Source organism: Baudoinia panamericana (assembly GCF_000338955.1).
Source record: "Baudoinia panamericana UAMH 10762 unplaced genomic scaffold BAUCOscaffold_3, whole genome shotgun sequence".
Taxonomy (NCBI): domain Eukaryota; kingdom Fungi; phylum Ascomycota; class Dothideomycetes; order Mycosphaerellales; family Teratosphaeriaceae; genus Baudoinia; species Baudoinia panamericana.
In genome coordinates, this window is record NW_006911259.1 from 1754014 (window position 1) to 1779070 (window position 25057).

Below are 25057 nucleotides of genomic sequence, written 5' to 3' on the forward strand. Positions count from 1 at the left end.
GTCAGAATGTCAGCTCGCCGTCTAGCTTCTGCTGCCTGTTCACTTGCACCGCGTATTCACTCAAGGTAGGCCGAGGAGCATGGGAAGAGGTTTGATATTATCCGCGCTTGTTCGAACGCCAACACAGATAGATATGGGACGATAATGCCGGCTTACAGGAGTTCACGATCTACGATCTTTCTACTTGGTCATGCTGGGCATATGGTTCGCAATCACAGGATGACTGCTTAGCTGTATCGTCGTCCAGCTTTGCTGCCGCCGGCTTTTGAAAGATATGCAGCACCAACCTGGGAACGATCTGACTAAAATGCTACTTCTGACATGGTATGTACTGCGGCGATACCCAGAAGCCTTCAGGCAGTCATTGATTGGTCGAACAAGCAGCGTGGCGCTAGCTCAGCCTTGCTACCATGCTTGAGGCTGCCCACTTCCGTCCGCACTACATCCGCACTGATCTTCAGCATAAGGCGTAACGCGGGTGTATCACAGACTCACGCTCCAGCCGACTCTCTATGAGACTCATCGATACCGAAACTCTGCAATTCGTGGAGACATTCGACGTGCAAGGCTCCGAGTATGCCATACTTTCACACCATTGGCAGGCGGACGAGGTGTCTTACGAGGAGTATGAGTTGACCCTCCGACCGCGGGAGATGCTCACAGTGTGTGAAGCTTACCGCGTAGGTCAAACTCGAGAGAAGTCGGGCTACCGGAAGATCTTGGAATTCTGTGCTTGGGCACGCCTACGTGGTCACCGAAAGGCCTGGAATGCTACCTGCTGCATCGACAAGCGGAGCAGTGCTGAACTTTCGGAGGCGATTAACTCAATTCGGGATTGGTACGAACAGTAAAAAGTGTGCTGCGTCTACCCGGTGGACATGCCGGCAGGATTTCACGATGACAACCAGCTACTAAGACACCAGCTTCGACAAAGCACTTGGTTCACCCGATCTTGGATTTTGCAGGAGTTACTCGCTCCCTATGTATTAGAATTCTGCAACAGCGAATGGGAAACAGTGCGACTACTAGACAAGCTCTTTTGTTTGCATGCGAAGCATCAAGACAATAGCTCCCTGTCCGTAAACCCTACTGAGCATTGGATCGCCGAACTCCAAGCCATTACAGGCATCGACTGTAACATATTTCGTGGGGCCGAAGTCGCGACGGGTGCAAGCGTTGCACAAAAGATGAGTTGGGCCGCACCTCGGACGGCAACATGGGTGGAAGATATAGCGTACAGTCTGATGGGACTTTTGCAGATCAACATCCCACTGCTTTACGGAGAGGGTGAAAAGGCATTCACACGCCTGCATTTGGAGGTTGTCAAGCAGAGTGACGATCAATCTATCTTTGCATGGCGAGCGCAGAAAACAGATTGGCCTTGCCGGGCAGTTTCTCATGAACGTTGCTGGGGTTTCGGCGTTTTGGCAACCTCGCCTCAGGACTTTGCTCACTCCGGAGCCGTAGTGGATTACAGTGATATGGAGTTCTCGATTGCTCCTCAGGAGCTTTTGGATATCGAGGTGCAACCCGCCTTCACATTCACAGCCACTAACAGGGGTATGGAACTGAAGATCGAGGCCTACAAAGTCATGGAACACGATACCTCGATTGTGTCATCCCACTCAACTGCTGGGTTAAGAATGGCGAGATTTGGAAGCAGTGCAAGTTGGCATGCGATTAGAATACTCATTTCGGGTCTAAATTTCATGACGAGTTGGCGAAGGATGTTCGCTATCCCAATCGCCGCATATACGCTTGCGATCTCGGCAAAGTGATTGACAGGCAGCCGCAAGTTCTTGTCGAACGGCGGACGCGTTTTTACTGTCGATACTGAAGGCACAATGCCATCTGTAGCATCACGATAACTTGCGGCTATGAAACTATTCAGTAACAGCAGTTGCAAGACGGCTTCATCAAGCACAGTCTGAACTCTATGTCGAACTCTCCTGCCTCCTACGTCACGTCACCTGCTTTATGCGCTCGCGTGATGAACAGTACCAACATTATCCAGCGACTGAGTAACGCGTCTCTTACAGCGAGGTACGACGTGAAATATTTAACAGGTATAGTACCTTTCTGCTCGCTCGACATTGACGCGCACAGCACCCCTCCCTCGTACAGTAGCTTGTATCAGTTTTCCTCATCTCGTAGCTCTGTACACTGCACTCCCCTTGATGCTTCGTAATGGCTGGCCAAAAGAAGGACGCCGAGTCTGGCGGACCATCTGACCAAGAATGCAAACAAGAGTCTTCCAAGGCCGCGCAGAAAGCGCAAGAGCTGCAGAAGCAGTCCAAAGACCTCTCGCAGGCCGCGGCAGGTGCTGTCGACCCGGAGGAACGGCAGAAGCTACTGAAGGATTCGCTGAACAAGCAGGTGGAGGCCGAGTCTTTCGGCAAGGTTGCCAAATACTTGCAATCCGGCACTGTTCAAGGTCTGCTGGCGGGCTCAGGTCTGGGTGTAGGCACTGGTGCAACGCTGGGCACGATCACAGGCACGCTTGTCGGAGGCTTGACGAGCATTCTCACTGGTGGAGTTGGAGGCGCAGTAGGGACAGGTGTGGGAGCGCTGAATGGACCGTTCATTAAACTGGGCGATATTGCTGGCAGTGGCATTCAGAAGGTTACGGGTAATATCCCGGGATGGGAGGCTACTGAGCAGCAGAAGGGCACGCTGGAAAAGATGTTGAACGGCGTGAAGGACACGGAGATGCCGAATGATGAGGAGCTGGGCAAACTCAGCTCCGGCGCAGGTGTCGCTGTCGGCGGAGGTGCTGGTAAAGGCGCTCATGAGAGTGACGGGCACAAGCGGAGTTGGACACAGTACGCTTCGTCATTCGTGTCATCGAGCGGCAGTCACAAGGCGGAGACTCCCAGCAAGAAGAAGGCGCAACCAGATGCTGGGAAAAAGCAGGCCAAGGAGGAGTCGCATCAGGCTGGAGATGCCAATGGAAAGAATACAGACCTTCACGATGAAGGCGAAGGCGCGAAGCCAAAAAAGGACGAAGAGACGCATATGGGAAGCGGCAACGAGCGAGACGGCAACAAGCAAGACGGCAACAAGCAAGACGGCAACAAGCAAGACGGCAACAAGCAAGACGGCAACAAGCAGGACGGCAACAAGCAGGACGGCAACAAGCAAGACGGCAACAAGCAAGACGGCAACAAGCAAGACGGCAACAAGCAAGACGGCAACAAGCAAGACGGCAACAAGCAAGACGGCAACAAGCAAAATAGTGGTGAGCAGGAGGAACAGGAGAGTCAGAAGCAACCGGGAGACACCTCGGACAAACATAAGGTTAGGCCTGACGAGCAGGAACATGGATCCGGGAAGCCAAAGGATGCGGACAACGATGCCTCTGAGAAGCAAGATGATGACCCTAACGAGCATGAGGACAAGCCTCAGAATGCCAAAAACGGCGAGGAGGAGGGAAGGTCCTGGGCTAGCAGTGCATCGTCATACCTGCCGTCAATGCCTACGTGGAGCTCGAAGACGCAAGAAGACAAGGAGCAGCACGAAGACGGCAGTTCCGCAGAGGATAACAAGAAGAACGCACCTAATGTTGATGAGGAAAGCGACGATAAAGCTGAGGGGAAAGCGGCCAAAGAAGAACGGCGTAAAGCCGCGGAGAAGGTAGAAGGGTATGTCGATGAAGGGCGTGAAGATGCAGGAACGCCAGACGACAAGGTTCACGGCGCACAGGCAGACGTGACGGAGGCAGCGAAGAAGGCGGTCAACGATCAGAGTGTTGATCAGGTCAAGCAACGGGTCGATGATGCGGAGGGGTTTGGAGAAGCTGATAAACGGAACGACTATCAAGGCGAGGCGCCGTTACAGACCGAGGAGCGAAGTAAGGACGTGGCTGCGGGAGACGAAGCTCATGACGCCGGTGAGCCTGAAGGACGAGCCGACGAACATGACAAAGCAGCAAACGAGGCCGGACCGATTGGTGACGACGCGAAGGGGGATGGGGCAGATGAAGAAATGGACAAGGAGCCCGGTGACGAAGCAGATGTAGATGCCGACGGCGAGAGTGTTGAGGAGGCTCGTGAGGAACCGAACGAAGAAGTTGGAAAAGGGGAAGAGGCTGATCTGGAGAACGAAGAACAGCAGAACGATATCCATCAAAGTCCGCGTGACCAAGATGTACAAAAGCCTAGTATCGAGGAGCTCGAAGATGAACACCACGGTCGCAAAAGTACCGACCAAGCGAACGACAAAGGCCGTGGCCACACGATTACAACGGGAAAAGCCAAGCAAGATGAGCAGGAATCCGCAAGCCGTGATGTCCAGCCCGTCGAGTCAACAGAAGTCAAGCGCGGAGAGACGTCGAAACCGAAGCCAAGCCAAAGCAAAGCATCAGATCCCTCCCCACCGCAGAGGGAACAGGCCAAGAAGGTACAGTCTGGACCGGAACGCTCGTCACAAATGCAGGCGTCGTCGAGCGATGAACGGAGTAAGCCCAACAGACCTTCAGACTTTCGAGATGGCAAGCAAGTCAAGCCAAAGCCGAGCCAAAGCAATGCCCCAGTTGCATCATCGACAAACCAGAAGCAGGCAAAGCAGCCGCAAGCTGAGACGAAGCGCCCGACACAGCCGCCAACACGGACAGAAGGACAGCGGCAAAACGGGGCACAGCCGAAGTCAGAGCCGAGCCTGAACAGGACTGCAGCACCATCATCGGTGCAGAAGCAACAGGCGATTCAGCGGAAGATGGCGACCAAGACTTCGCAGCAGGCCCAGAAAGCGACGAATATGCAACAGCAAGACCGTGAGCCACCAAAGCTAGAACAAAGCCGGAGCAAGACGGCAGCTCCACCGTCAACGCAGAAGCAGCAGACGACCAGGCTGAATACCGAGACCAAGAGCTCATCGCCGCCCCAACAAGCATCGAATGCGCAGAAGCAAGACGGTGAGCGGTCGAAGTCAGTGCCCAACAGGAACAAGCCTCCAGCATCACAGCCAACTCTTGCAAAGCAAGCGAAGGAAACGGAAAGTGAGACGAAGGGTGCACCGCAGAAACCATCAGAACCCGGACAGAAGGACGGCTCGTCTGAGGCTTCAGTGAAGCGCAAGCCGCGCAAGCTTCAGCCCAAGGTCAGTGGTACCGAAAAGCAGCCCGATGACAAGTCGGCGTCAGCGCCATCGAAGACGGCGTCCCTGCCAGCTACAAAGAGCACCACCAGCAGCGTGAGTTCCGAGAAGCTGAGACCTCAACCGACGACCAGCGGTGGTGCTCGGACACCGCCCAGCAGACCCTCAGCTCCTGAGCCAGCAAAGACAGGAACGCCATCAGGTACAAAGAGCGCATCAGGCAGTGTGTCTTCCGGAAAACGGAGCCCAAGAAAGCTGGAACCACGAAATCCGGCGAGCAAGACTCCAGCGCCCGGTCAACAGAAGGTTCCAACAACGCAGAAGGAAGAGCGCAAGAAGCCGCGGAAACTGGAGTCACGCTCGAGCAAACCGGGTTAATAAGCACAAGAAGTGAAGGGAGTGCTATGAGGTCGCACAGAATGTGCTTCGCCTGATGGCTAGAATACGGATGTAGTTTTGGCAGTCAGCCGAACTGTTATACCACCTGTTCATGTCATCTCGCCTGTCGCCATGTCAATGTCGGCAACGCCAAGCTCGCATTCTATTACGCGTACTGTACAGTAAGAACATACCGCGTACACAACTTCCGAATGGCAGCCAGCCGGACTGGTACGCCAAGACACCCTGCAAAGCTCCGGTAAAGACAGAACGAGCCGCAAGAGCGAGCTCAAAGGTAGAACATGGCCTCGTCCATGTTCTCATGCCACGGGTTGCGGCGAAGGAAGCCGTACTTGGTTGGCTTGGCGTTCACGGGAGCGTTGACGACTTGAGGGCGCCAGTACGCTTGATCGCGCAAGGATGCCGCAACCTCCGTGTTGTAATCCTGTGGCTTCTCGTAATTGTCGCCTCTGATCCTGCGATCCCGGGTATGGCGGTATCCAGAGGACCGATTGCTGTCCTACCTACGCTTGAGCCAGTGACGAAGGTAGGCACGCCCGCGATCGCAGAGCCGGTCGGCGTAGTAAGCGGGGGCGCAGTACGAGACGCCTTTGGTCGCACGAGAGTAGGCATAGCAGAAGTTGTGCGTCTGTGTTAGCAAACGCAGTCAGTAGATGAGCATCAAGCGTGAAGTCAAGGAATGAAGGTCGAAGACTCACCACCTGCTGCAACTCCTTGTCAGTCAAGTCCATGTTGTTCTTCAGGACGAAGTAGTGAGCCGCCCTGCCAGTGCCGACAATGGGGTTGTGAGACTGCAGGTAGAAGTCGAAACTGTGTGAGTGAGTGATGACGGTGTCGACGACAAAACCAGGCTTCAAGTTCGGGTTGTTCTTCCTTCCGCGAATCTTGTCCTCTTCGTTCAGCCGGTAGAAGCGCGTGTTGTGCCTCTTGCCAACGACCACGTAAATCAACTTGAAGTCATGCTTGAGCTTGTTGACGTCGCCTTTGATCTCGAACGCAGGATTGTTGGCGTTTGCATCCTTCGGCTTTGGCAACGGGTTCCTGTCCGCATCGATCACGTCAGAAGGCTTCCTTTCTGGCTTCCGCTTCGATTCGAGATACTCCTGCGCCCACTTGAAAGCCTGCTTGATCTGTGGAATCTCGTAATTGCGCAGCGCCTCATATTGCGACTCGGAGACGCCATCACGGTAGAAGAGGACATGGGTGGGTAGCTTGTCCTCGTGCTTTACTGCCCAGTCGATGAGACACTCTTTGACCATATCACCCAACTCAACGATCTCTTCCTTGCGGCTGCGCTGCAAACGCGTAGAGCCCGGAAACTGCGTGAACTGGTCGTCAACGCTGCCAACGACGGCGGCAATGGACGGCGTGCCTTCTGCCGAAGTAACACCAGGATGCGTAACATCTGCACCAATGACAATGGTGGTGCGTTGTTTCTGTGTCCACGGGTCCATGCGTGTCAAAGGCTCCATGTTAGCCTGGGTGAAGTGATGGTTAGTTCCAAGCGCGCGCATATTGTACTTCAGGGCGATGTTGGAGGCAGTCTGTGAGCCGAATCGCTCCAGCTTCTTTTCTACGGCAACGAGCATGATGGTGTGAAGCCCGAGCGGCATTTCGGCCACACGCTTGATGTATGCATACGTGTCTTGGTGTTTGCCCTGCAGCAGAATTAGAACTGGGTCGTGGGATCCCGAAGCTCGCTTGAGCACTTGATTGAGAGCTAGCTCGTAAGCTGGGTTGTGTTGCGCTCTCTGACGGAGATCGATGTTGTTGTAGAAGAGTTTGGTTCCCGCCGATTCCCACACAGCATCAGCGCCATCAGCGGTCTTCAACCGACCCACATTGTGGAGCTGCAAGGCCGTGCGGACCAAGCGGAATGCGTAGTCAAGGTAAGTCTCTTTCAGTTGACGTCCCTTAGCAGTGGTTGGGGTAGTGATGGACTGTGGCTCGGTCACTTCTCCCTTTGATAGGTTCACGAATCGGAGCTTGGAAACGCCTGGTGTGACAGCGAAACGAACGTTCTGCAGGTCCCAGCTTGCTGCGTCGACTGCAGCTTCCGTGACCGTACCGCTGGAATGGTACATGATCTTCGGGGTTTCCAAGTACATCGCTTGCACGCCTAGCAAGTGCTGACCGGTGCTTAGACCGCTAAAGGGAGACAGCTCGGTTTGGTCAGGTGACTCGAGACCAAACATCTCCAGTCCACCATCCGCGATGGAATCAGCATTGACCTTGGGGTCACGGCGCGAATGTTGGATCATGCCGGTGACTTGACCGGGAGCGAGATCGCCACCGTATGGCTGGAATTCAACGATCGTCAACGCGGCGGCCGGCAAACTGACAATAGTAAGTGGATCAGGGTGCTGCTGGGAACCGGTATGCAGCGGAATGTCGTGGCCGAACCCGTCGTATGTGACGATGAAGCGAATGTCGCCAGTGGAAACTTTTTCATGATGAGGAGCCCTGTTGTTGACGCGGACTCTGATGCCCTTCAGAAGTGCCTTGAGAGCATCGGCACTCATTCCTTCGTTCCTAGTGATGACCTCCTCGACGGTGACTGGCATCCAGAAGGGTGAATGAGCAGTGTTAATGTTGAGTAAGAGCTGCTCCATGCCTGGACGAGTGGACAAGAAGTATCCGCTCAACACTTGAGCAAGGTCATACTGATCTCCAAGACTGGCACGCACGGCGTTGTTGAAGTATTTGTTGCCACCTTTGAAAGTCAGGGCCAAGCGGCGATTCTTGCGAGCGTCGTTGCTGAGCATGGCATTCAGACCGCGGACCATGATTGCCACTTCGCTCTTCTTGTAGTTGTTGTTCTTCGGTATCTGCACCAATTCTCCAATTGACTTTCGGCACTCAATGACATGCAGAAGTTTGATGTCGATCCGCTGAACAGGGAGCAGGTCGTTGCACTCATTGCGATAGTCCAGAGGGCAATTGCGTGGCCAAGGCGGTGGGATGCCACGTCTCTCGACCGTTGCCGCATACTTCTGCGTGAGCTCCAGATCAAGGATTCGTACTACCTTCTGGCCCTTCCACAACTCCTCGGTGGACCAGATCAAATCGCCGTCGGATACCCATGTCTTGCTCTCGCAAAGTTCCGGTTCGTATAGTCTAAGGACTGACATGATCGCCTCTCTGTCGACCCTCTTCTACACCATGATGGACGAATATGTCAGCGTGAAGTCACGGAACATCTCAACCACGTAAACATAAAGTCGCTCCGGGACGTTAAGCTTGAAGTAGTTGGTCGCAACCTTGATCTCTCTGTGGCCGGGTGAGGGCTTAGCGAAAGCAACACGCAAGCCGAGATCCTTCTTGACGTTGTCCACATCAGCATCGCTCAACGTCTTGCCCGGCCGGGTAGGCTTCACATGCTCGTTGATGTTGTCGAAGACTTGCTGAGAGTCGAATGGGACTGCTTCGGTCGTGATCTCTGGTCCTCGCAAATGTGTCGGAAGATTCTGGGTGAACGTGGCTGTTGGTTCACCACCGAAGGTGTGAGACGGAGTGAAGGATGGGGCACTCGGATTGGGGAAGGTGAAAGTCGCCGGGCTGGCGACGGGCGGGTTGTTAGTATCTTCCGGATTCCCAGATCCGCTGCTGCCTCTGCCTCTGCCTCTGCCTCTGGCTCTCCCCCAACGACTACCCCTGCTACTTCCGCTGCCCACACTGTCATCCTTCTCATCTTCTCGACCTCTACCAGAGCTTCCTCTGCCGAAATCTCCTCTGTTGAACATGGCAAGAAGATTGACGTCATGAAGGCAGTGTGCAATGAGAATGAAGTAGAAGAGACAGGCTGTAACGCCGGATGATATGTACGGAAGTAGAAGACTCACCAACGTCTGTCAGACTCCACGCGCTTGCTTGACGTTCGGGCAGCGTTCTGCCTCAATACAAAATGTGTTTGCGGACGCACGCATCGTAGCTGCAGATAGGCCTGTTGACAAACGTATCACGCAGCTCACAGCGTAGGAGTTGTAATTGCGGATGCTGCAACGTGAGTGAAGACAATGGCGTGTGCTCGTATTGAGCGGATAGTTTGTGTTTAAACGAGCCTTTCGGTACGCTCTAACGCTAAATCAGTGGTTTGCTCACGTTGTCGCAGGACGGTCATACGTACCTCTTGCAGCCTGCATGAAAAGCAGGCATTGTAATGCGCGTGGCCGCAATACGACGACAAGAGCTCGGCGACAATGCTTTCATCGACAATGCTTCCGTCTTTGACAGAGTGTGAGGCGCGTTAGGGCTCAGCAAGGACTTTTTCGACCGGTCTCCCGTACTTCAGACACCTGATTGCCTGCAAAAAGCCCGTGCCAACCCAGCAATCACCGCCCCACCCCCTCCCTCCCCTCACCCACCCCTCCGCCTCCCGCCTCAACCCTCTCACCACCCACCACCCTCTCCATACTCCCAACCCTCTCGCTTTGTGGCCCTATCACCGGCCGCCCTCCTCCCTCCTCTTCATCCTCTTCCTCACTATCAGGTGGTAACGGCTCCCATCCCGCCATCCGCCTCAACACTTTGTTCTCCTCCCTCATGGCCCTCAATTTGCCCACCCACGGCCGTCTCTCTTGCTCTCGACTCTTGAACGCTTCGCGCAGTTGCCCGCTGAGGCGGGAAAGGCTTTCTTGCCATCGTTGGTGTGTTATATGCGCTTCGAGTGTTTCTTCTCGGCTTTGGCGAATGAGGTCGTCGTAATGTTGGTGTAGGGCTATGATGTGGTTTTGTTGCTCGAAGCAGTATTGGCGTATGCGGTCGGTGGCTTCGGCGAGGGTGGACTCGTAGAGTGTCTGTAGCTTTTCGTGCTCGCGCGATTGCGTTTCGAGGGCGGCGAGGCGGCGATGGGCGGTGCTGAGGGCGGATTGCAGGGAGGTGACGGTGGGCAGGGTGGGGTCGTCTGCGGGGTGCGGTGGTGCTGTAAGGCCTTCGCGTCAATGATCTAGACGAGGCAGGAACGCTATACAGGGAGAGTGGGGTCACAGGCGAGGAGAAGGCATACCCTCACTATCTCCATTCGTCAACAGCGCCCGCTCACTGTGCGCGGGTAAGGAACGATCCTGCTGCTGTGAATCATGGCAACAATCAATACCACGTCCGTCGTTACATAACTTTGTGCCGTGAACACTCACGTGCTGCAGTACTCCCATCCGCTCCTGCCTTGCAATGCTTTCTTGCAAACCTGCCCATTCCTCACGGTTCTGCTGCAGCCAGCCCGCCAGAGTCTCCATATGCTGCATCACCGTTTGCATGTCCGCATAATGTCCTGCTGAGGGCATCACAGCACTGTTACCGTACATTGCTGCTGCATTGGGGTTCATTCCGCCGCCATTCTGTTGTGCCATGGTTGCTCTTCGCTTCACTGCTTCTTCGCCTCGGCACCGGCAGGGTCGTAAATCGCGGACACCGGGCTGTCAGAGCGCGGACTGTCGAGCGACGCCTCCCTGATCTTAGCCAGCAGTTCGTCGATTGACAATTCGTCGGTGTTACCGAGTGTCTCGAGACGGACTTTGGCGTCTTCGTCCTTCTTCTTCTCCGCCTCCGCGTTAACAGGGTCGTAGATTTCCCGGTCCGGGCTGAGTAAGGTAGAGTTGGGATCGATCAACGACGCAGCCTTGATCTTGGCCAGCAACTCGTCAGTGTCCGTGTCGCTGTTGTAGTCGATAGCGTCCAATGCGGCAATCGCTTCGACGTTCTTCCTCGCTTCTGCGATGCCGATGCGTTAGCGTGACAAGCTCTGACCATGTAAGCGGGCCGAGGCGGCGGAAGTCGCGCCATCACCTGACGTGGGAACTTCACGCCAACCTCACTTCACTCACTCACCCTCACGCTCTTTCTCCTCTTCCGCCTTCACCAACAGCTCGCCACCAACGCGCTGCCCTTCCTCGGTGACTCTGACGACGCCACCAGCCGGGCCGTAGACGAGGTATCCGCCATACTTCTTCACGTTCTCCTGCTGCCTCTTCTCCACGCTCTCCTTGTACGCCTTGATCTGCTTCTCATCCAGATGCCTCTGCATAGCTGGATAGCCACTACCGTCTGGCAAGACCGCACGAGCCTCCCATGCTACGTCTCCGTACTTGTCCAGGCGAGCTTGACGACGTGCCGCACTAGCCATGTCGCGCGTCGCTCTCGGCATGGGTAAGAAGACCTTCGCCCTCAGCATGTCGTTGGTGGTGTAGAAGGCATCGCTGGTGTTCTCCGCGTAGTCTCGGATGTAGGTTCTATCCGCCATCTCTTCCTCTTCCTCTCCCTCTTCTGCTACTGGTCTGGCCATCGCGGTGCTGGGGAGTGCTCGCGGCATGGGCGTCGGAATCCTATTCTTCGGTGGCTTTGGAGTCTTGCTACGACTGCGGCTGCGAGTCTGGCGGTGACGGTCCCTCGAGCCTTCCCTCTCCTCGCTCCTTCCCCACCTTTCCCGCCTACGCTCCCGCCTCTCATGCCGCGAAAGCATCATCATCGCCATCTCCTCAACCTCTTCTCCAAGCTCCCGAGGTGGGAGTGTCGGACTTGGTGGCGGCACACGCAGAACTTCCTCCTCTTTACTCACTGCCGCGCCCACACTCCCAACGCCATCGCCACGTCCATCCGCTGCCGTCCCACCCACCGCCCTCTCTCCGCCGACAACGCCGCTGGGAGCGCCAGGAAAGCGGTACTCCTGCCGCCCGCTACCGGGCGCCAAGCCGAAGGCCTGACTGCCCTGCCTGCCCGGGGTCACGACAAGCACGCGCTCCGACTCACCTTGCTCCGTCCGCCGCCCCTCCACCAACTGCACAACCGTGCCGTCGTCGTGGTGCAGCGCGTCTAGAATACGGTCAAAAATCAGCCGGCCGGCCATCTTCCCAACGTGGTGGTGCTGCGATGAGCTACTCTGCGAGCGAAATATGCGGTGGGAAAAGAACTATGAGAATGGGAAGGGTGTGCGGTGGTGATGATGTGGAAGGGGTGGGAGTGGGAGTATGGAGAGCATTGCAGGTTAATTTAGGGGTCTAGGAGGAAATAAGTTCACGCACCCTGCTCCGCCGCACCCATATTCACCCTTACTTCACCACTCCCGCCTTCCCGCTTCGGTCTTGGCGGCACTTGAGGCGGTACTGCAGCAGCTATTGGCTTGCCTGACGATACCGACATACCAATCTCATTACCTGCGCAGAATGGCGTGAAGTTTTCATAGCCCGCTCTGCCACTCCCACGCCGTTGGGAGGATGCCGCGTGTTCAGGCGAGCGGCAGGACTCTCCTGGCAGGATCTTGCCCGCCGAACGTCCCGTGAACCCGCCATCGGAGCCGGCGCTGACGTTGCGACTATCCTCGTTCGGTGGCGGAAGGCCATTAGGAGCACTTCCTATATCGGGCGGATATCTGGCCCCTGTCAACGTTATGGCTAGCTTCCCATGGTCCTCCTCTCCCTTTGGCGAGGGAGCAGTCTCACACCCGGCTGGAATGAGTGAGGCTCGACGTCTTCCATCGGGCTCCTTCTCCACAATCTGTCGACTATGAGCGATCATATACTCCCTCATTCTGCGCTGCATCTCGCTAACGGAAGGCCTCTCCACCGAATGGTCAGGCTTCTCGGGTGAGGCGCGGAGGTATACGCCTTCGGTCTCCGTGGGCTCGAAGCCGAGTTCTCTGATGTGTTCCGCCTTTCTGTCCGGACTGGTTCTCGTCCTCTGTCCTTGCGAACGTCCCTCATCCGAAGGTGAGGGTGGAAATGATGGCTCTTGGAACCCGCGAGGACTGACTGGCGTTCTGGCGGTGCTCGCTGGCTGCTTGCCTTTGCAAATACTGGTTGGTATACGGGAGACATCAGGACGGCGGTCACCGGAAGTGCCGGCATCTTCTCCGTCGGTGAAAATCACACATTGAGCTTTTCCGTGCTCTCCCTCCTCCATTGGACCGGACTCCCTCCGACTATCCTTCCTCTCCTTTGCGGCCTCCTCCTGCTCGTGCGGACTCTCTACAAGATTGGCTGGCGCACGCTCAAGCTTCGTCATCTTCAGCTCCGGAGGTAGCGCTGCCTGACGCTTCGTGGACGAACTTCGATCAGCCGCTCGCCTCGCCGCTTTCGCAACTCTGGACAGACTGCGGCTAGGTCTGGGTTCCCGGTTGACGACAGAAGGTTTGGCCCGGATGGCGATACTGGCCTTCCATACTGGCGTTTCAGCACCGTTCATGCTGATGCTCGCGCCAGCCTTGTCATGCTCTGGGCTCCAGGTTATGCTCGATGCAGAGGATTTGTGTTTTAGGATGCCTCTCAGGCTCTTTTTGTTCGACGATGATCCCGAAGATGAGCTCGTCTCGATGGACGCACCATCATCTGCCGTCTGTGTTTGCGGATCGGGAACTGGCAAGTTATGATCCCCTCTATGTACTGCCGGCTCCAGAACCGGCCCGTCTCCATGCAGACCAGCAGCAGCGAACGCAGCAGTCGTCTTCTTTCCCTCCCTTACTAATTGCTTGGCCTGCTAAGCCAGCTCCTTGAATTTCTGCACCACTGGCTCAATCGGATCGATGACCAGCGCCAATTCTGCTACAGCCGGTAGTGGGTCCGCGGAGGCGGAGCGAGGCGGGGCGGGTGGGTTGGGCGAGTGCGCGCGTCCATCATAGCCGGACCATTTACACGAGGCTTTGTCGGTACATTGGTTGTCTAGTTGGCGACCTCGCGAGTGCGAGCGACAACGGGAACGAGAATGGTCAGACTTAAATAAGCGGCGATTGTCGGGGTTGTCGCTGCCGAAGCGGAAGATTGTGTTTGGGCGGTGCGGGGATGGTGAAGAGGTAGTGGTGCTGGTGTGAGTCGTGGTAGTGATGAGGATGCCCTCATCGGTGGCATGGACATTGCCCAGAGCATCTCTGACGGGGCCGTCTAAGGGCCGGTCCATGTAGTGCTTTGGAGTGGACGATAGCGATGAACGTGACGGCGTCGCCCCAAAGCGGATCATTGGCGCACTGCCGAATGTATCGCCCGGGAGGACAGCGACACTTGCATCGGCTGCTTGGTCGTCTTGTAGTGAGCCTGTCCAAGCCGGACCAACACTGGAGGCGCATGGTGAACGGTGTGAAGGGCTACTTTCCACTGATACTGACCGTGGTGAAACAGCAACGCCTTCTTCAGCGACTTGTGTGTTGCCCTCTTGGTCTTGCCGCAGGCCGTATAGCGCCCAGTCGATAGGATGTTGATCGATGGCACCAAAACTCCTTAGGCGCGAAGGGGTATCTGACACCTGAACCCCTTCATCCTCAAGAGCAGGGTTCACAGTTTCGTGGGCATGCTGCCACGGACGAGACGACGGAAACTCCAAGTGGTACCGATCAATGGAGCAGGAAGGAGACAAGTGCAGGGACGTGATCTCATTGCTGACCTTCGGCGCTGAACCAAATTGAATGCTCGCCGCATTGCCAGTAAAAGCAAACGGCTGACTCTCGACCCTGGCACGCATCAGAGTGCGACAATGTGTCTGCGGCGTAGACTGCTGGTCAATCGGACCATCGGATGACCAGCCCATGCTTCTCAGCAGCCCCTCTTCGATATCTTGACCTACGGTGTCCCGCTTCTCTTCACTCATCAAAGCCACCTGAAACTCTTCCGGCGGCATCTCATGCTTCGGTGGCAGTGGCGGAAAGGGATGTGCTCGCATCTCTGCATGGCAGCTGCTCAGTTGCAGGTGCTGGAGCAGACTGAATGGTGTTGTTAGTAAGGGATTGGGGTTTTGCTCGCTTGGCAAGCGTGCAACCAGTGCAGTAGTTGCGAGTAGTGGGCTGCGAAAATGATCGCGTTTTTGAAACGTGTGCTGCGGCGTCTGCTGACGAGACAGCATTGCCAGCACCGACTGCTCGGTCGCTGGTTCTGGGAGGCCGAAGCTCACGAATCTGTAGCCGCTATTGCTGCCCACTGTCGGCGTAGAAGGCAAAGCTGGAGGAGGTGGCGTAGGCGAATGCTCCAGTGAGTCGCTGTTCGCCTCATTCGTACTCGCATGCTCGTCTTCAGGCAAGCTGTTCGGACCTAGAATGAATGGCGAGACACTCCGAGCGCGATCCGTGCGGTCCTTTGCTGCTCTAATCGGCCAACCTGGCGAGGTCACAGCGAACTCTTCAAGCAGCCATTCCCACAAGCTGTGCGTATTACCGTGCGCTTCCTTTTCTGGTGAAGGCGCTCGCTCAGTGCAAATGATCCCGTTTCGGTCAGACTCACTGAAGCTCTTGCCGCGTACCAAATGGTCGGGAGATGTCGTCGTACCAGCCTCTTTCTCTTCCTGCCACAAGCTGCATGCTTCCGCCTCTGCTTGAAGCCAATCAACATCCATGCCGCAACAGGCTGCATGAGCATCTGGATCCACGCTCTCAGTTCTTCGTGCCTTGAGTTCCTCATGCTCGACTGCGCAAGGCAAGGCTTCGTTCTGAGCCGGCGTGTCTCTGCGGACGGGCGGCTGGACGATCTCCTCGCGGTCTCTAGCCTGCGAGTTGCAGAGAATGGGTAGCATGACAATGTCCATGATGAATGCTGACTTAGACTAGCAAGCACTGCTTGTTGCACGTCAAGGTGTGTTGGACTAGGATGCCGCGCATGGGAAAGATGAAGTCCAGACAATGACCATTTGATGCTCTGAGAACTTTTCTGACAATGTAATCCTAGCTCATCTGCTGTTCTCAATGGTCAAGGTATGTTGGTGGTTCCGTGAGGTAGCCAGGTACAGAAAGTAGCTTCATCGTTCCTACTGAGGCGTGAGGGCACGTTTGCTTGCCACATTTGCTGATGGAAGCTGCGCGACGTATGGCTGCAATCTCCTCGCTACGTTCTGCGAAACGCAGGCGTGAGTGAGCTCCACTTCCACGTAGGCAAGCGTATACCAGGTATTGGAAAGCATGGTAGACGCAAACTCATATGATGAAGCTCAACTCTCAATCGAAGAGTAGCGCCGACACTTCCCAACAACGATCAGGTTTCGTCCAAATCTTGTTCTTCCACCCCATTCACATCGCTACAAATGGACCCTCTGCCTCAGCAGATACGGCGCCCTCGTCTGTCCCTCGACCGCCTACTTCTCAGTCAAGACGAACCGCCGCTCCACATCCCTATGTGCCTCGTCGTCTTGGAACTGCAAGATAACCAGACCCGGCTCAGCGTCCGCTCCCAGCTTTACACCCTTCCACGGCTCCGAAACCTCCGCCTTGTAAAAGGTCGTCGTATCTGGATATTGCGCTAACACACTCTTCCCCTTCGTTAGATCGCTGAGTCCTTTATTGCTCGCCGGAATCTGGATCAACTGCGCCACGCTCGCCCGATACGGCGTCGCAGGCTCCGGACTCGAGGTGTCGGCGTCCTGAACCTCATATCGTCGCTGTTTGCCCTCGCCAATAACGTTGGTCACACGACATAGTATCCCTTCGCCCTCGAGAGGTTCGCCGCCGGGCTTGACGTTCCTAGCGTCGTGCCGGCAGAAGACTATCTCGCCCATCCTCAACACTAAGCGATTGCTGGGCCGATTTGCGGAGTTGGAGGCTTTGCTTCCTGTTGCTCCTCCGGTGGTCGTGGAGGGTGCATCCGTGCTACTGGCTACGGACTCCGCGCCGTCTTCCACTTTGACACTGGCTTCACGGGTGGCGGACAGGGAGACGCTTGCTGCCCGGGAGCCTTTGTCTTTGGCATTGAGCCTGCTGGCGGCGGAGCCGAGGATGATCTTAGGGCTCGGGGCGGCAGAAACTTCGTGCTCGGTTTCCTCGACGGCGCTGTTGGTGGCGACGGTCACCGCAGAAGGAGCAGCTTTGGCATTCGCGCCCTTCTTCGGTCGAGCAAGCTTGCCATTTGCAGTCCGACCGGTTTGGCTTTGACTGGCTTGCATTTGTGCTGCTGCAAGATCGCCTTCGGAGGCCTCTCTAAGACCTGCGAGAACCTTGATGCTGTCCAGAAGGTTCATGCCGTTAGACTGGCCTTCCTAAAGAGCGTGGTGTGGTGTTCAGCTATGCAATTCTCATACCCGGAGCATCTTTGGGAGTCTTGCAAACTTACGGAGATGTGCTGGAACTCCTCGCATATCTTGACATTTTCTCTATACAGCTTCTCTAACCGCTCGTCCAGGGCGGCAGAGGGTAGCTTGCCCGCATCGATCAAAGCTGCTTGTTGTGATTCAACGTCGATAATCTCCGTCCCAATCTCGTTTGATCGTGTCTGCGCTACGGTCAGCCCACGTCAAAGATGTTGCACGATCGATTTATGCTCCTCAACACCCGAAATCGTCATCCACGGACAGTGTTTCGTGAAGGCGTACTTGCTCGTTATATGTTATGCAGTGAAGGATCATGCATAAAAACACATTGAACATACCACCATAGCGTCAAGCTCTCTCGCCTTGTCTTTGATCTCCTTCCATAATCGCCGCTCCTCGTCGGCATCCTGGTTCGAGGTGCCTCGACTTCTGCCGCGGGATGTCATGGTGGTGGCGAAAGGTAGAGCAACAAAGAACAATACGGGGTTACCGGCGGTCACACATGGTATAGGCACGCAACAAGCAGATATCTCAGTGCTCGATGATATACTCTTGACTCGGGCATATGACCTTTAATTGTCTCTGATTGGAGACATGGGCCGTTGCGGATGTCGGCGCCACAACCGCTTCCTGTCCCTGCATGCAACCTGGGGAAGGTCCGTAACATTGGGATGAGGCTCTGCTCTTTTCTTGACAGCGTTGCGGTGTGCACTTGCTCTCGTATGCAGATCTCTCTCCTGATCGCTTCCCGGATCAATTGCACTGAACGCAACAGCAAGACTGTGCTGCATTGGAAAGAGTAAGCGCGATGGTCCAAGTTCCTCTTCTACGCCTGCAATGCGGTAAGCACGCCCGAGTCAGGTCGATTAGTTGACAGCAGTCAAGCTGATCCGCAGCGAAGGGTGCAACAGCTACGAATGGGGTGAGCATGAGCCAACGCATTGATTGATACCGGCAGCTCATTCTACACAGGCAAGATTGGCGAAAGTAGCGCCGCCGCTCGCTATGCCTCCGTCACACCCCGCGATGACTTCTCCATCCAGTCCGACAAGCCATATGCCGAACTATGGATGGGCACGCACCCCTCCAACCCTTCAAAGGATCTCGAGACAGGCCGAACGCTGCTCGACCTGGTACAGGACAACCAGGCGCTGATGGGCGAGGCTATTGCGAAGAAGTACGAGGAGAAGCTGCCGTTCCTATTCAAGGTCCTCTCAATCAACAAGGCGCTGAGCATCCAGGCACACCCCAACAAGAAACTCGCCGAGCAACTGCATCAGCGGGATCCGAAGAACTACAAGGATGACAACCACAAGCCGGAGATGACTATCGCTATCACACCCTTTGACGGACTATGCGGCTTCCGACCACTAGGCGAGATCGCACACTTCTTACAACACGTGCCATCGCTGCGCCAGCTCGTCGGCGAAGAGCAAGCGAAGAAGTTTGAGCAGACGGTCAAAGGTCAGGAGACGACTGAGGACAAGAGCAAAGCAGCCGAGAACAAGAAAGCGCTCCAAGCCGCCTTCAAGGGCCTGATGGAGTCAAAACCTGAAGACGTCGAGAAAGCCGCACCCGAGCTCATCAAGCAAGCCGAAACCGAAGGCAGCAAATTCGCCGGCAGCGGCGTCTCTGCCACTTCCGGCAAAGAACTCTCCGACCTCATGATCCGCCTGAATAAGGAGTTCCCTAACGATATCGGCCTCTTCGTTACCTTCTTCCTCAACTACGTCAAGCTCACCGTCGGAGAAGCCATGTTCCTGCAAGCTGACGATATCCATGCGTACCTCAGCGGCGATATCATCGAGTGCATGGCCTCCTCCGACAACGTCGTGCGCGCCGGCTTCACGCCCAAATTCAAGGATGTCGATACGCTCACCTCGATGTTGACATACAGTTACGCCCCGATTGAGGAGCAGAAGATGCATCCCAGCGACTACCATTTCTGCAAGTTTAACACAGCCGCCTACAACAGCTCCAGCGTAGCGACTCTGTACGACCCACCAATCGAGGAGTTCGCGGTTGTGCGGACGGCACTAAACAGCAGTGGCAGCAAAGTCACGTTCGAGCCTATCGACGGCCCTTCCATCCTCATCTGCACGCAAGGAAGCGGCAAGATCTCCGTCGGCCCGAAAACGGAAGATTTCAAAGAGGGTTACGTGTACTTTGTGGGCGCTACTGCTGAGTTGGTGCTAGAAAGTGTAGGGGAGGAACCGTTGGTGACGTTCAAGGCGTTTTGTGAGTTGGGACATGGGCAGGCGACGACCGGGGGCGGGGCTCATGCGTACGCGGATGGCGTGAATGGGAAGATCTGAAAAGCGAGTTACAGCTTGGTACGATGATGAAGTTGGCGTAGAGGTTTGACATGGTGCGTATATACAACGCTTACGAATCCACATGTGAGGTGAGTGGCTCTGCTCTTGCCAAGCTGCTGCAGCCCTATGTTGATCATATCGCCCAATAAGGGAGTAGGGGCCAGAAGCCGACAGCCAACCCGGAGACATTGTCGGGCATCGACTTTAAAGCCGCTAACCGTACGTTACATCCGACCTCCAACCTTCATGGCCACATCTTAACTTGGTTCTGCGTGCATGAGTGCTTGTCATGTTCCATGTAAGTAACAACAGGGTGCATGGCATGACATAACCTCAATACCTCAAGGTAAAAGCGCTCTTTTGTAATCGATGTTACGTCCAAATGTCTCCATACCTGCTAGAGTAGCATATCCACATATTTCAATGTTTCAATTCGCGTAAAGAGGAGACTACCTGTTCACTTCACAACAGCGGAACCGGTTATGGAGTACACGAAATTGAACCCACGCGAACTGCTGGTCGAATGGCAGTACAGCCGCCATAGGGACAGAATCAGCACGCTGATTGATGGAACGATAAGCTGGACAGCGCTCCGACAGCTCCTTCCGGAGTACGATAGAGCTTCCGGCCAGGAGGAGTACTTTCCCAACGAAGCACTCAGAGTGACCACATCCGCAGCATCAGTAACAGAATCAGCGCCTTCCCATGATCTGGCCACCGCAGCACCCATTCGACTAGATCTCGGCGAAACCGCAACATACCTTGAAGCCGCCTCCCGCCAACTCTTTGACTTCTTCAACACCCGCACCCTCACCACCTCCCCGGTAGCCCTGAACCTCATCGACCCAACCGTCCACGGCGACTTCGACGACTACCCCGAAACGCACACCTCGGCCGAACTTGTGAACATGCTGCACTCGATGGCGACATCGCACCCCAGCTGGCGCATCGAAGTCGTCAATACGACGGCGCATGTATCGGAAGATGCGACGAGCGGGGCCGCGTGGATGACGTTGAGGGTGAGTGGGCTGCCGTATGATGGATTTGAGGGCTTGGCGAGGGAGAGTATATGTTTGATGGACTGGAGGAGGAGGGACTTAGGGGATGGGAGAGGTGCGGTTTGGTTGCTTGTTGGGCAGACGGTGAGGAGGGGGCTGGGATGTTTTTCTAAATATGGGGATCCTTGAGCTCTACTGCTGTTGCGCTCTGTCTCTTGTCTCGATGAGCGTGGGCAAGCCTCCCGAGGTGCGCGACGCGGTGCTCTGACTGGACAACACCGCGCTTCTGGGTGGATACAGTGTGCTCTACATCTGTACGTCCTGAGGCGCATGCTGGTCGCGGAAGCCAGCCGGGTGCGGCCAGTTCCTGGGTGTGCCGCACAACGTTCGTTTTAATACAACTGCTCAACATTTCCCGCTTGGACAACAAAGCATCGGAGGGCTTTAGCAATACCGCCAGCGGAATAGGGCGGGCAACAGAGTGCTGACGTTGAATCGCGACCTCACGCAGATTCAGCCGTCGAAGTCACGGGCGTGCTTTAACTTCGACTCTCGGACCGTTTCTACTTCCTCATTCAGCGCTATTCGGTACCGCAAGAAAGACAGATCCGACGATAGCAAGGCGGAGAGGTGCTCGCACTTGCTCGCTCGTGCGATCTATGGGCGGTGGCTTGTCTAGGAGGCCATTAGTGAATCCGTCAACCTCTTCCAAGCCAAGCAGCGGAACGAGCGTGCTGGACCGCTGGCGGATGGTCTATACAAGCTGCAATGGACCGCTGCGCGGAATCACCCAACGGTCTTGTTCGGTTACCAGTTTCCCGTGCGGATCACCAGTATCTTCCAACTAAGCCGGAACTAGAACCCACGCGAGAAGGTTGCTGCCACCTCGAAGGAGGATCTTCTACGGAGCGGCGGCAGTGATCGAGAAGGCGATTTGGTGAGTCGGTCATGTATCTCGACGACATGATGTTCCCCTAGCGCGTCGCGCAGTTTGACAAGCATTACAAGTATCTCGCTTACGTCGCGCTTGACGAGCACGATCTGCTGTGGAACGAGTTCGAAGTAGGGTCGAAGTCTCTGAGCATGTTATAAACATCATGGAACCTGGCACCGAACTTGCTGCGAACGAGACTGAAGAGGCGAGTCACGTTGCCGGAGATGTGTGAGAGGTTTCGGGTCGGCGAGGTATGTCCAATTTGCAGTATAGGCATTATTCTGCAAGCGAGGCCCAAAAAGTGCGCATGTTTACCAAGTCCTCCCGTTAGGTTCGGAGAATATGCGAGCGCCAGGCTTTGCATGCTCATCGTACAATGCATGCGCCACAGTCCGTTGCTCTCCTCGTTGCAACCATGAAATTAGCAGTCAGCCATAGCGACCGACTCACCTTCTGTGGTTGTCTGCACACAGTAGATCAGCCTTGGAACCTGGTAAGAAACAGCCAAAGAAAGAAACCCGTACCGTCGCAGACGGGACACCTTCCGTCTCGCGCTACCTCGACTCCAAACGCAACAAGCAGCCCTGAGATATTCTTGTTGACGCTGAGTACATCTGCCACACAAGGTCACATCTGACAGTATGTGACTCAACGGGAAGAGCTGGCTATGGATCATTATTCGACCTTGCCGCAAACGGCTTGTCACCAGCTAAGGCTGTGACACTTTCTCGCGTCCGTCACAGCCTTTCAATCGTCCTCATCATCCTTGGTTAGCCGCCGGCTACCGTCTGGTGGGAAGCGCGCAAACATCAGAATCGCGAATCCAACCACGGCGATGCCGGCATTGCATGTAAATGTCAAGTTTGGCTGGCCGGTTTCCGCGAAGGCAGCGAAAACCAGACCAAAGACACTCAGACTACTCAGTCTAGCTACCAGTTCCACGAGGCTGATCGCGGACAACGCATCGGTTCGTTGCTCCGGCGGACACATTTGTAAAATTGTTCCTTTGGCGGCTGGACCAGTACCAGAAGCAAGTGGTAGGATGACGGCGATAACATAGAGTTGCCAGCCAGCCGTGGTGAAGGTTGCTAGACCGGTGAGCAAGCCATCCGCTATCAGCGAGTACTTGGTGAAGAGCAAGTCGAAACGAAAGGATTGACGTTCTGCTTTATTGCCCGCCTTGGCACCGGCTGGCTTGAGAGGCTCTACAGGCTCCCTGCCGCCCTCCATCGGCCTGGCGTCTGCCGCAATCTCGGCTGGACTGACGGGTATATCAGGTATGCCAGACTCCGAGGCACTAATTTTAGCGCTCTCTGAGACTTGATTGCGCTTGTCGAGCCACTCGCGGCCGGCGGAAATGATGATAGGAAATACGAAGGTCAAGAATAAGCCGCGTACAAGCGAGTTGACAAAGATGAGCAGACCGTTCTCGGACGTACCGAAGTCGAAGATGTCGGTGGCATACATTTGCAGCAGGGTGCCGATATAGCTGGTCGAGAGTACACCGAGAAACGTACCAAGACCGAGCAGAAGGACACCGTATTCGATTTGCACCTTGCCATTGCTGAGCTGCCATTTCTGCGGCGCAAACATCTTGACTGGGTCGAAGAAGGATGATAGCGACTTCGACGCCTTGGACTCGATATCAGGATTGTGCACGTCCGGCAGGCATAGCTGAACGTAGAGACAGCTGATGATGAACAGCCCCACCGTCACGCGGAATGGCCAAATGATACCGAAAGCATCTCCAATCAGACCGCCAGCGAGAAAGCCCAGGGCGGTGCCGAACATCGCGCAGCCGGAAAGACGTCCGAGAGTGGCTGTCCGTTCAACGGGCTCAACGACTTCGGTGGCCAAGGAGTTCAATGAGAGCATATACCCGACGGGCCCGCCGACTACCGTGATGATCTGTGAGAGCTGCACGATTAGGATGCCAACCCCGGCACCAAGCTCAACGCCAATGTTTTGGATTGCCAGTCTGATAGCTGGGAGAAAGACCGTAAGCAGCAAAGACTTCTTGATCCCGAAAGCTTTGATGGTCCAGCCGGTGAAGAACAGGTTTACCACGCCGAAGAGCGTAGTACCAGCACCAAGCAGCGCCACCTGTCGGGCAGTTCCTGCTTCAATCTCGTGAACTTTACATCGATCCAAGGCCGACGGCGGTGACGGGTGGTGGCGGTAGTACTCCTCGCAGTTCATAAGACCGAAAACGTAGATAATCGGCACTTGTGTAACACCGAATGTAAGGGAGACCAGAAACCCACAGAACAAGACTCGGTATATTGTAGACTTCTGCCATATTACTGACGCTCTGGAAAGTTTCCTGTCCAGCAATGGTGATGTTTCAGTAGGTTCAACAGTTGTTGCCACTGAGACTTTTCGTGAGGTTTCATACGATGCCATCTTAGCAGTCAGTGCAAAAGAAGGACCAGTTTAAGGGGCAGAAGAAACATTGAGACGTAACTTGCCTCTCTATTTACTTGCAGGGACTGTATCCGATATCGACGGTTGGCCGAGAAAGCTGCTGACCGCTGCAAGTCTTCTCGTTGCGTTGCCGCTATCGCCGTAGCTTCCCTTTCTGGCGTAGTGTCGGTGTTCTCTTCACACGGCAACGCCCCGCAGTCCGCCACACATCGAAGGTACCTTATACATGAACATCAACCGCATTGATGGGAGTTGTCAAGCCTGCCTGAGCTTTTGTGAAACTGCGACAGTCGAAGGTGTTGCGCACTGCCTACAGTCACGGAGCGGACTAGTACATGACATGACAACGTCCACCTGACACAGCCTCAAACTTAGCCATGTCATCGCTGTTCGGCTCCCATTCTCAAATGTAACCTTGCTTATAGCCAGTTCATAGGCACAGACCAGACAGATCATGGATCCGCCAGCATACACTGTCCAGCCGTCATCTGGCTCAGTGACCATTCCCACAACAGGCAGCACCCCGAAGCGTTCAATACAAGACCTACGAGCACTCATACTCGGCAACGCAGAAATCCTGAAACCGCGCGGCTGTGCAGATCCCGTCGAAGTCATCCTCGCTAAACGTAAAGTTCCACAAGCTTCAGCCGAAGAGCTAGCGATGGAGCAGCACTACGCTTTTCTTGTGGTAAGAAGGCCGAAGGAGACCGAGATCACCATTCTGATGAAGAGCGAGCCGCATGCCACGGTGGAGGCGGCGCTAGAGGCCATGTTCGATCGCACGGAAACAATCATGGAAGATGTTCTGTTGAGACATGGGAGCTTTGCTACTGCGGGTTGCTGTCTGGCTTGTAATAGGGCAATGAGACCTAAGTAGGCATTAAGGCAGAGATTGGTTGGATGCGTAC

The 25057-nt window shown here is 55.3% G+C and overlaps 13 protein-coding genes across 13 annotated transcripts; 5 read left to right on the top strand and 8 right to left on the bottom strand.

The window, feature by feature from the left end:
- Positions 1-512: 512 nt before the first annotated feature.
- Positions 513-1778, top strand: BAUCODRAFT_22628 (uncharacterized protein; the record flags this gene model as incomplete). The annotated part of the gene is made up of 3 exons (XM_007675272.1): positions 513-662; positions 685-838; positions 889-1778. The coding sequence occupies 3 exons, from the start codon at positions 513-515 to the stop codon at positions 1776-1778; spliced, it is 1194 nt and encodes a 397-aa protein (XP_007673462.1).
- Positions 1779-2115: 337 nt separating this feature from the next.
- Positions 2116-3468, top strand: BAUCODRAFT_104435 (uncharacterized protein; the record flags this gene model as incomplete). Its single annotated transcript, XM_007676086.1, has 2 exons — positions 2116-2760; positions 3424-3468. Coding segments are annotated over exons 1-2 (618 nt in total), but the record flags the coding sequence as incomplete, so codon positions are not given.
- Positions 3469-5992: 2524 nt separating this feature from the next.
- Positions 5993-6947, bottom strand: BAUCODRAFT_65525 (uncharacterized protein; the record flags this gene model as incomplete). The annotated part of the gene is made up of 3 exons (XM_007675557.1): positions 5993-6121; positions 6192-6455; positions 6552-6947. The coding sequence occupies 3 exons, from the start codon at positions 6945-6947 to the stop codon at positions 5993-5995; spliced, it is 789 nt and encodes a 262-aa protein (XP_007673747.1).
- A 1701-nt stretch (positions 6948-8648) lies between these two features.
- BAUCODRAFT_155024 (uncharacterized protein) lies at positions 8649-9236 on the bottom strand (the record flags this gene model as incomplete). The annotated part of the gene is made up of 1 exon (XM_007676087.1): positions 8649-9236. One exon carries the CDS (start codon positions 9234-9236, stop codon positions 8649-8651), a length of 588 nt encoding a protein of 195 aa, XP_007674277.1.
- Positions 9237-9377: 141 nt separating this feature from the next.
- Positions 9378-9842, bottom strand: BAUCODRAFT_402500 (uncharacterized protein). The gene is made up of 2 exons (XM_007676088.1): positions 9620-9842; positions 9378-9565 (listed from the first exon to the last, which is right to left on the bottom strand). Exons 1-2 carry the CDS (start codon positions 9700-9702, stop codon positions 9388-9390), a joined length of 261 nt encoding a protein of 86 aa, XP_007674278.1. The 5' UTR covers positions 9703-9842; the 3' UTR covers positions 9378-9387.
- A 123-nt stretch (positions 9843-9965) lies between these two features.
- Positions 9966-10379, bottom strand: BAUCODRAFT_48494 (uncharacterized protein; the record flags this gene model as incomplete). Its single annotated transcript, XM_007675466.1, has 1 exon — positions 9966-10379. A coding segment is annotated over one exon (414 nt), but the record flags the coding sequence as incomplete, so codon positions are not given.
- A 124-nt stretch (positions 10380-10503) lies between these two features.
- BAUCODRAFT_402046 (uncharacterized protein) lies at positions 10504-13813 on the bottom strand. Its single transcript, XM_007676089.1, has 5 exons — positions 12510-13813; positions 11320-12300; positions 11006-11202; positions 10629-10936; positions 10504-10562 (listed from the first exon to the last, which is right to left on the bottom strand). Exons 1-4 carry the CDS (start codon positions 13666-13668, stop codon positions 10856-10858), a joined length of 2418 nt encoding a protein of 805 aa, XP_007674279.1. The 5' UTR covers positions 13669-13813; the 3' UTR covers positions 10504-10562; positions 10629-10855.
- On the bottom strand, positions 13814-16307 carry BAUCODRAFT_402284 (uncharacterized protein). Its single transcript, XM_007676090.1, has one exon. It carries the CDS (start codon positions 15985-15987, stop codon positions 13960-13962), a length of 2028 nt encoding a protein of 675 aa, XP_007674280.1. The 5' UTR covers positions 15988-16307; the 3' UTR covers positions 13814-13959.
- A 223-nt stretch (positions 16308-16530) lies between these two features.
- Positions 16531-17924, bottom strand: BAUCODRAFT_120662 (uncharacterized protein; the record flags this gene model as incomplete). Its single annotated transcript, XM_007676091.1, has 3 exons — positions 16531-17427; positions 17502-17660; positions 17817-17924. 3 exons carry the CDS (start codon positions 17922-17924, stop codon positions 16531-16533), a joined length of 1164 nt encoding a protein of 387 aa, XP_007674281.1.
- A 308-nt stretch (positions 17925-18232) lies between these two features.
- Positions 18233-20061, top strand: BAUCODRAFT_31721 (uncharacterized protein). Its single transcript, XM_007675446.1, has 3 exons — positions 18233-18320; positions 18380-18400; positions 18451-20061. The coding sequence occupies exons 1-3, from the start codon at positions 18287-18289 to the stop codon at positions 19791-19793; spliced, it is 1398 nt and encodes a 465-aa protein (XP_007673636.1). The 5' UTR covers positions 18233-18286; the 3' UTR covers positions 19794-20061.
- Positions 20062-20082: 21 nt separating this feature from the next.
- BAUCODRAFT_22635 (uncharacterized protein) lies at positions 20083-20980 on the top strand (the record flags this gene model as incomplete). Its single annotated transcript, XM_007675273.1, has 2 exons — positions 20083-20091; positions 20195-20980. The coding sequence occupies 2 exons, from the start codon at positions 20083-20085 to the stop codon at positions 20978-20980; spliced, it is 795 nt and encodes a 264-aa protein (XP_007673463.1).
- Positions 20981-22196: 1216 nt separating this feature from the next.
- BAUCODRAFT_402119 (uncharacterized protein) lies at positions 22197-24264 on the bottom strand. The gene has a single exon (XM_007676092.1). It carries the CDS (start codon positions 24126-24128, stop codon positions 22473-22475), a length of 1656 nt encoding a protein of 551 aa, XP_007674282.1. The 5' UTR covers positions 24129-24264; the 3' UTR covers positions 22197-22472.
- Positions 24265-24603: 339 nt separating this feature from the next.
- Positions 24604-25026, top strand: BAUCODRAFT_146357 (uncharacterized protein; the record flags this gene model as incomplete). Its single annotated transcript, XM_007676093.1, has 1 exon — positions 24604-25026. The coding sequence occupies one exon, from the start codon at positions 24604-24606 to the stop codon at positions 25024-25026; it is 423 nt and encodes a 140-aa protein (XP_007674283.1).
- Positions 25027-25057: the final 31 nt, after the last annotated feature.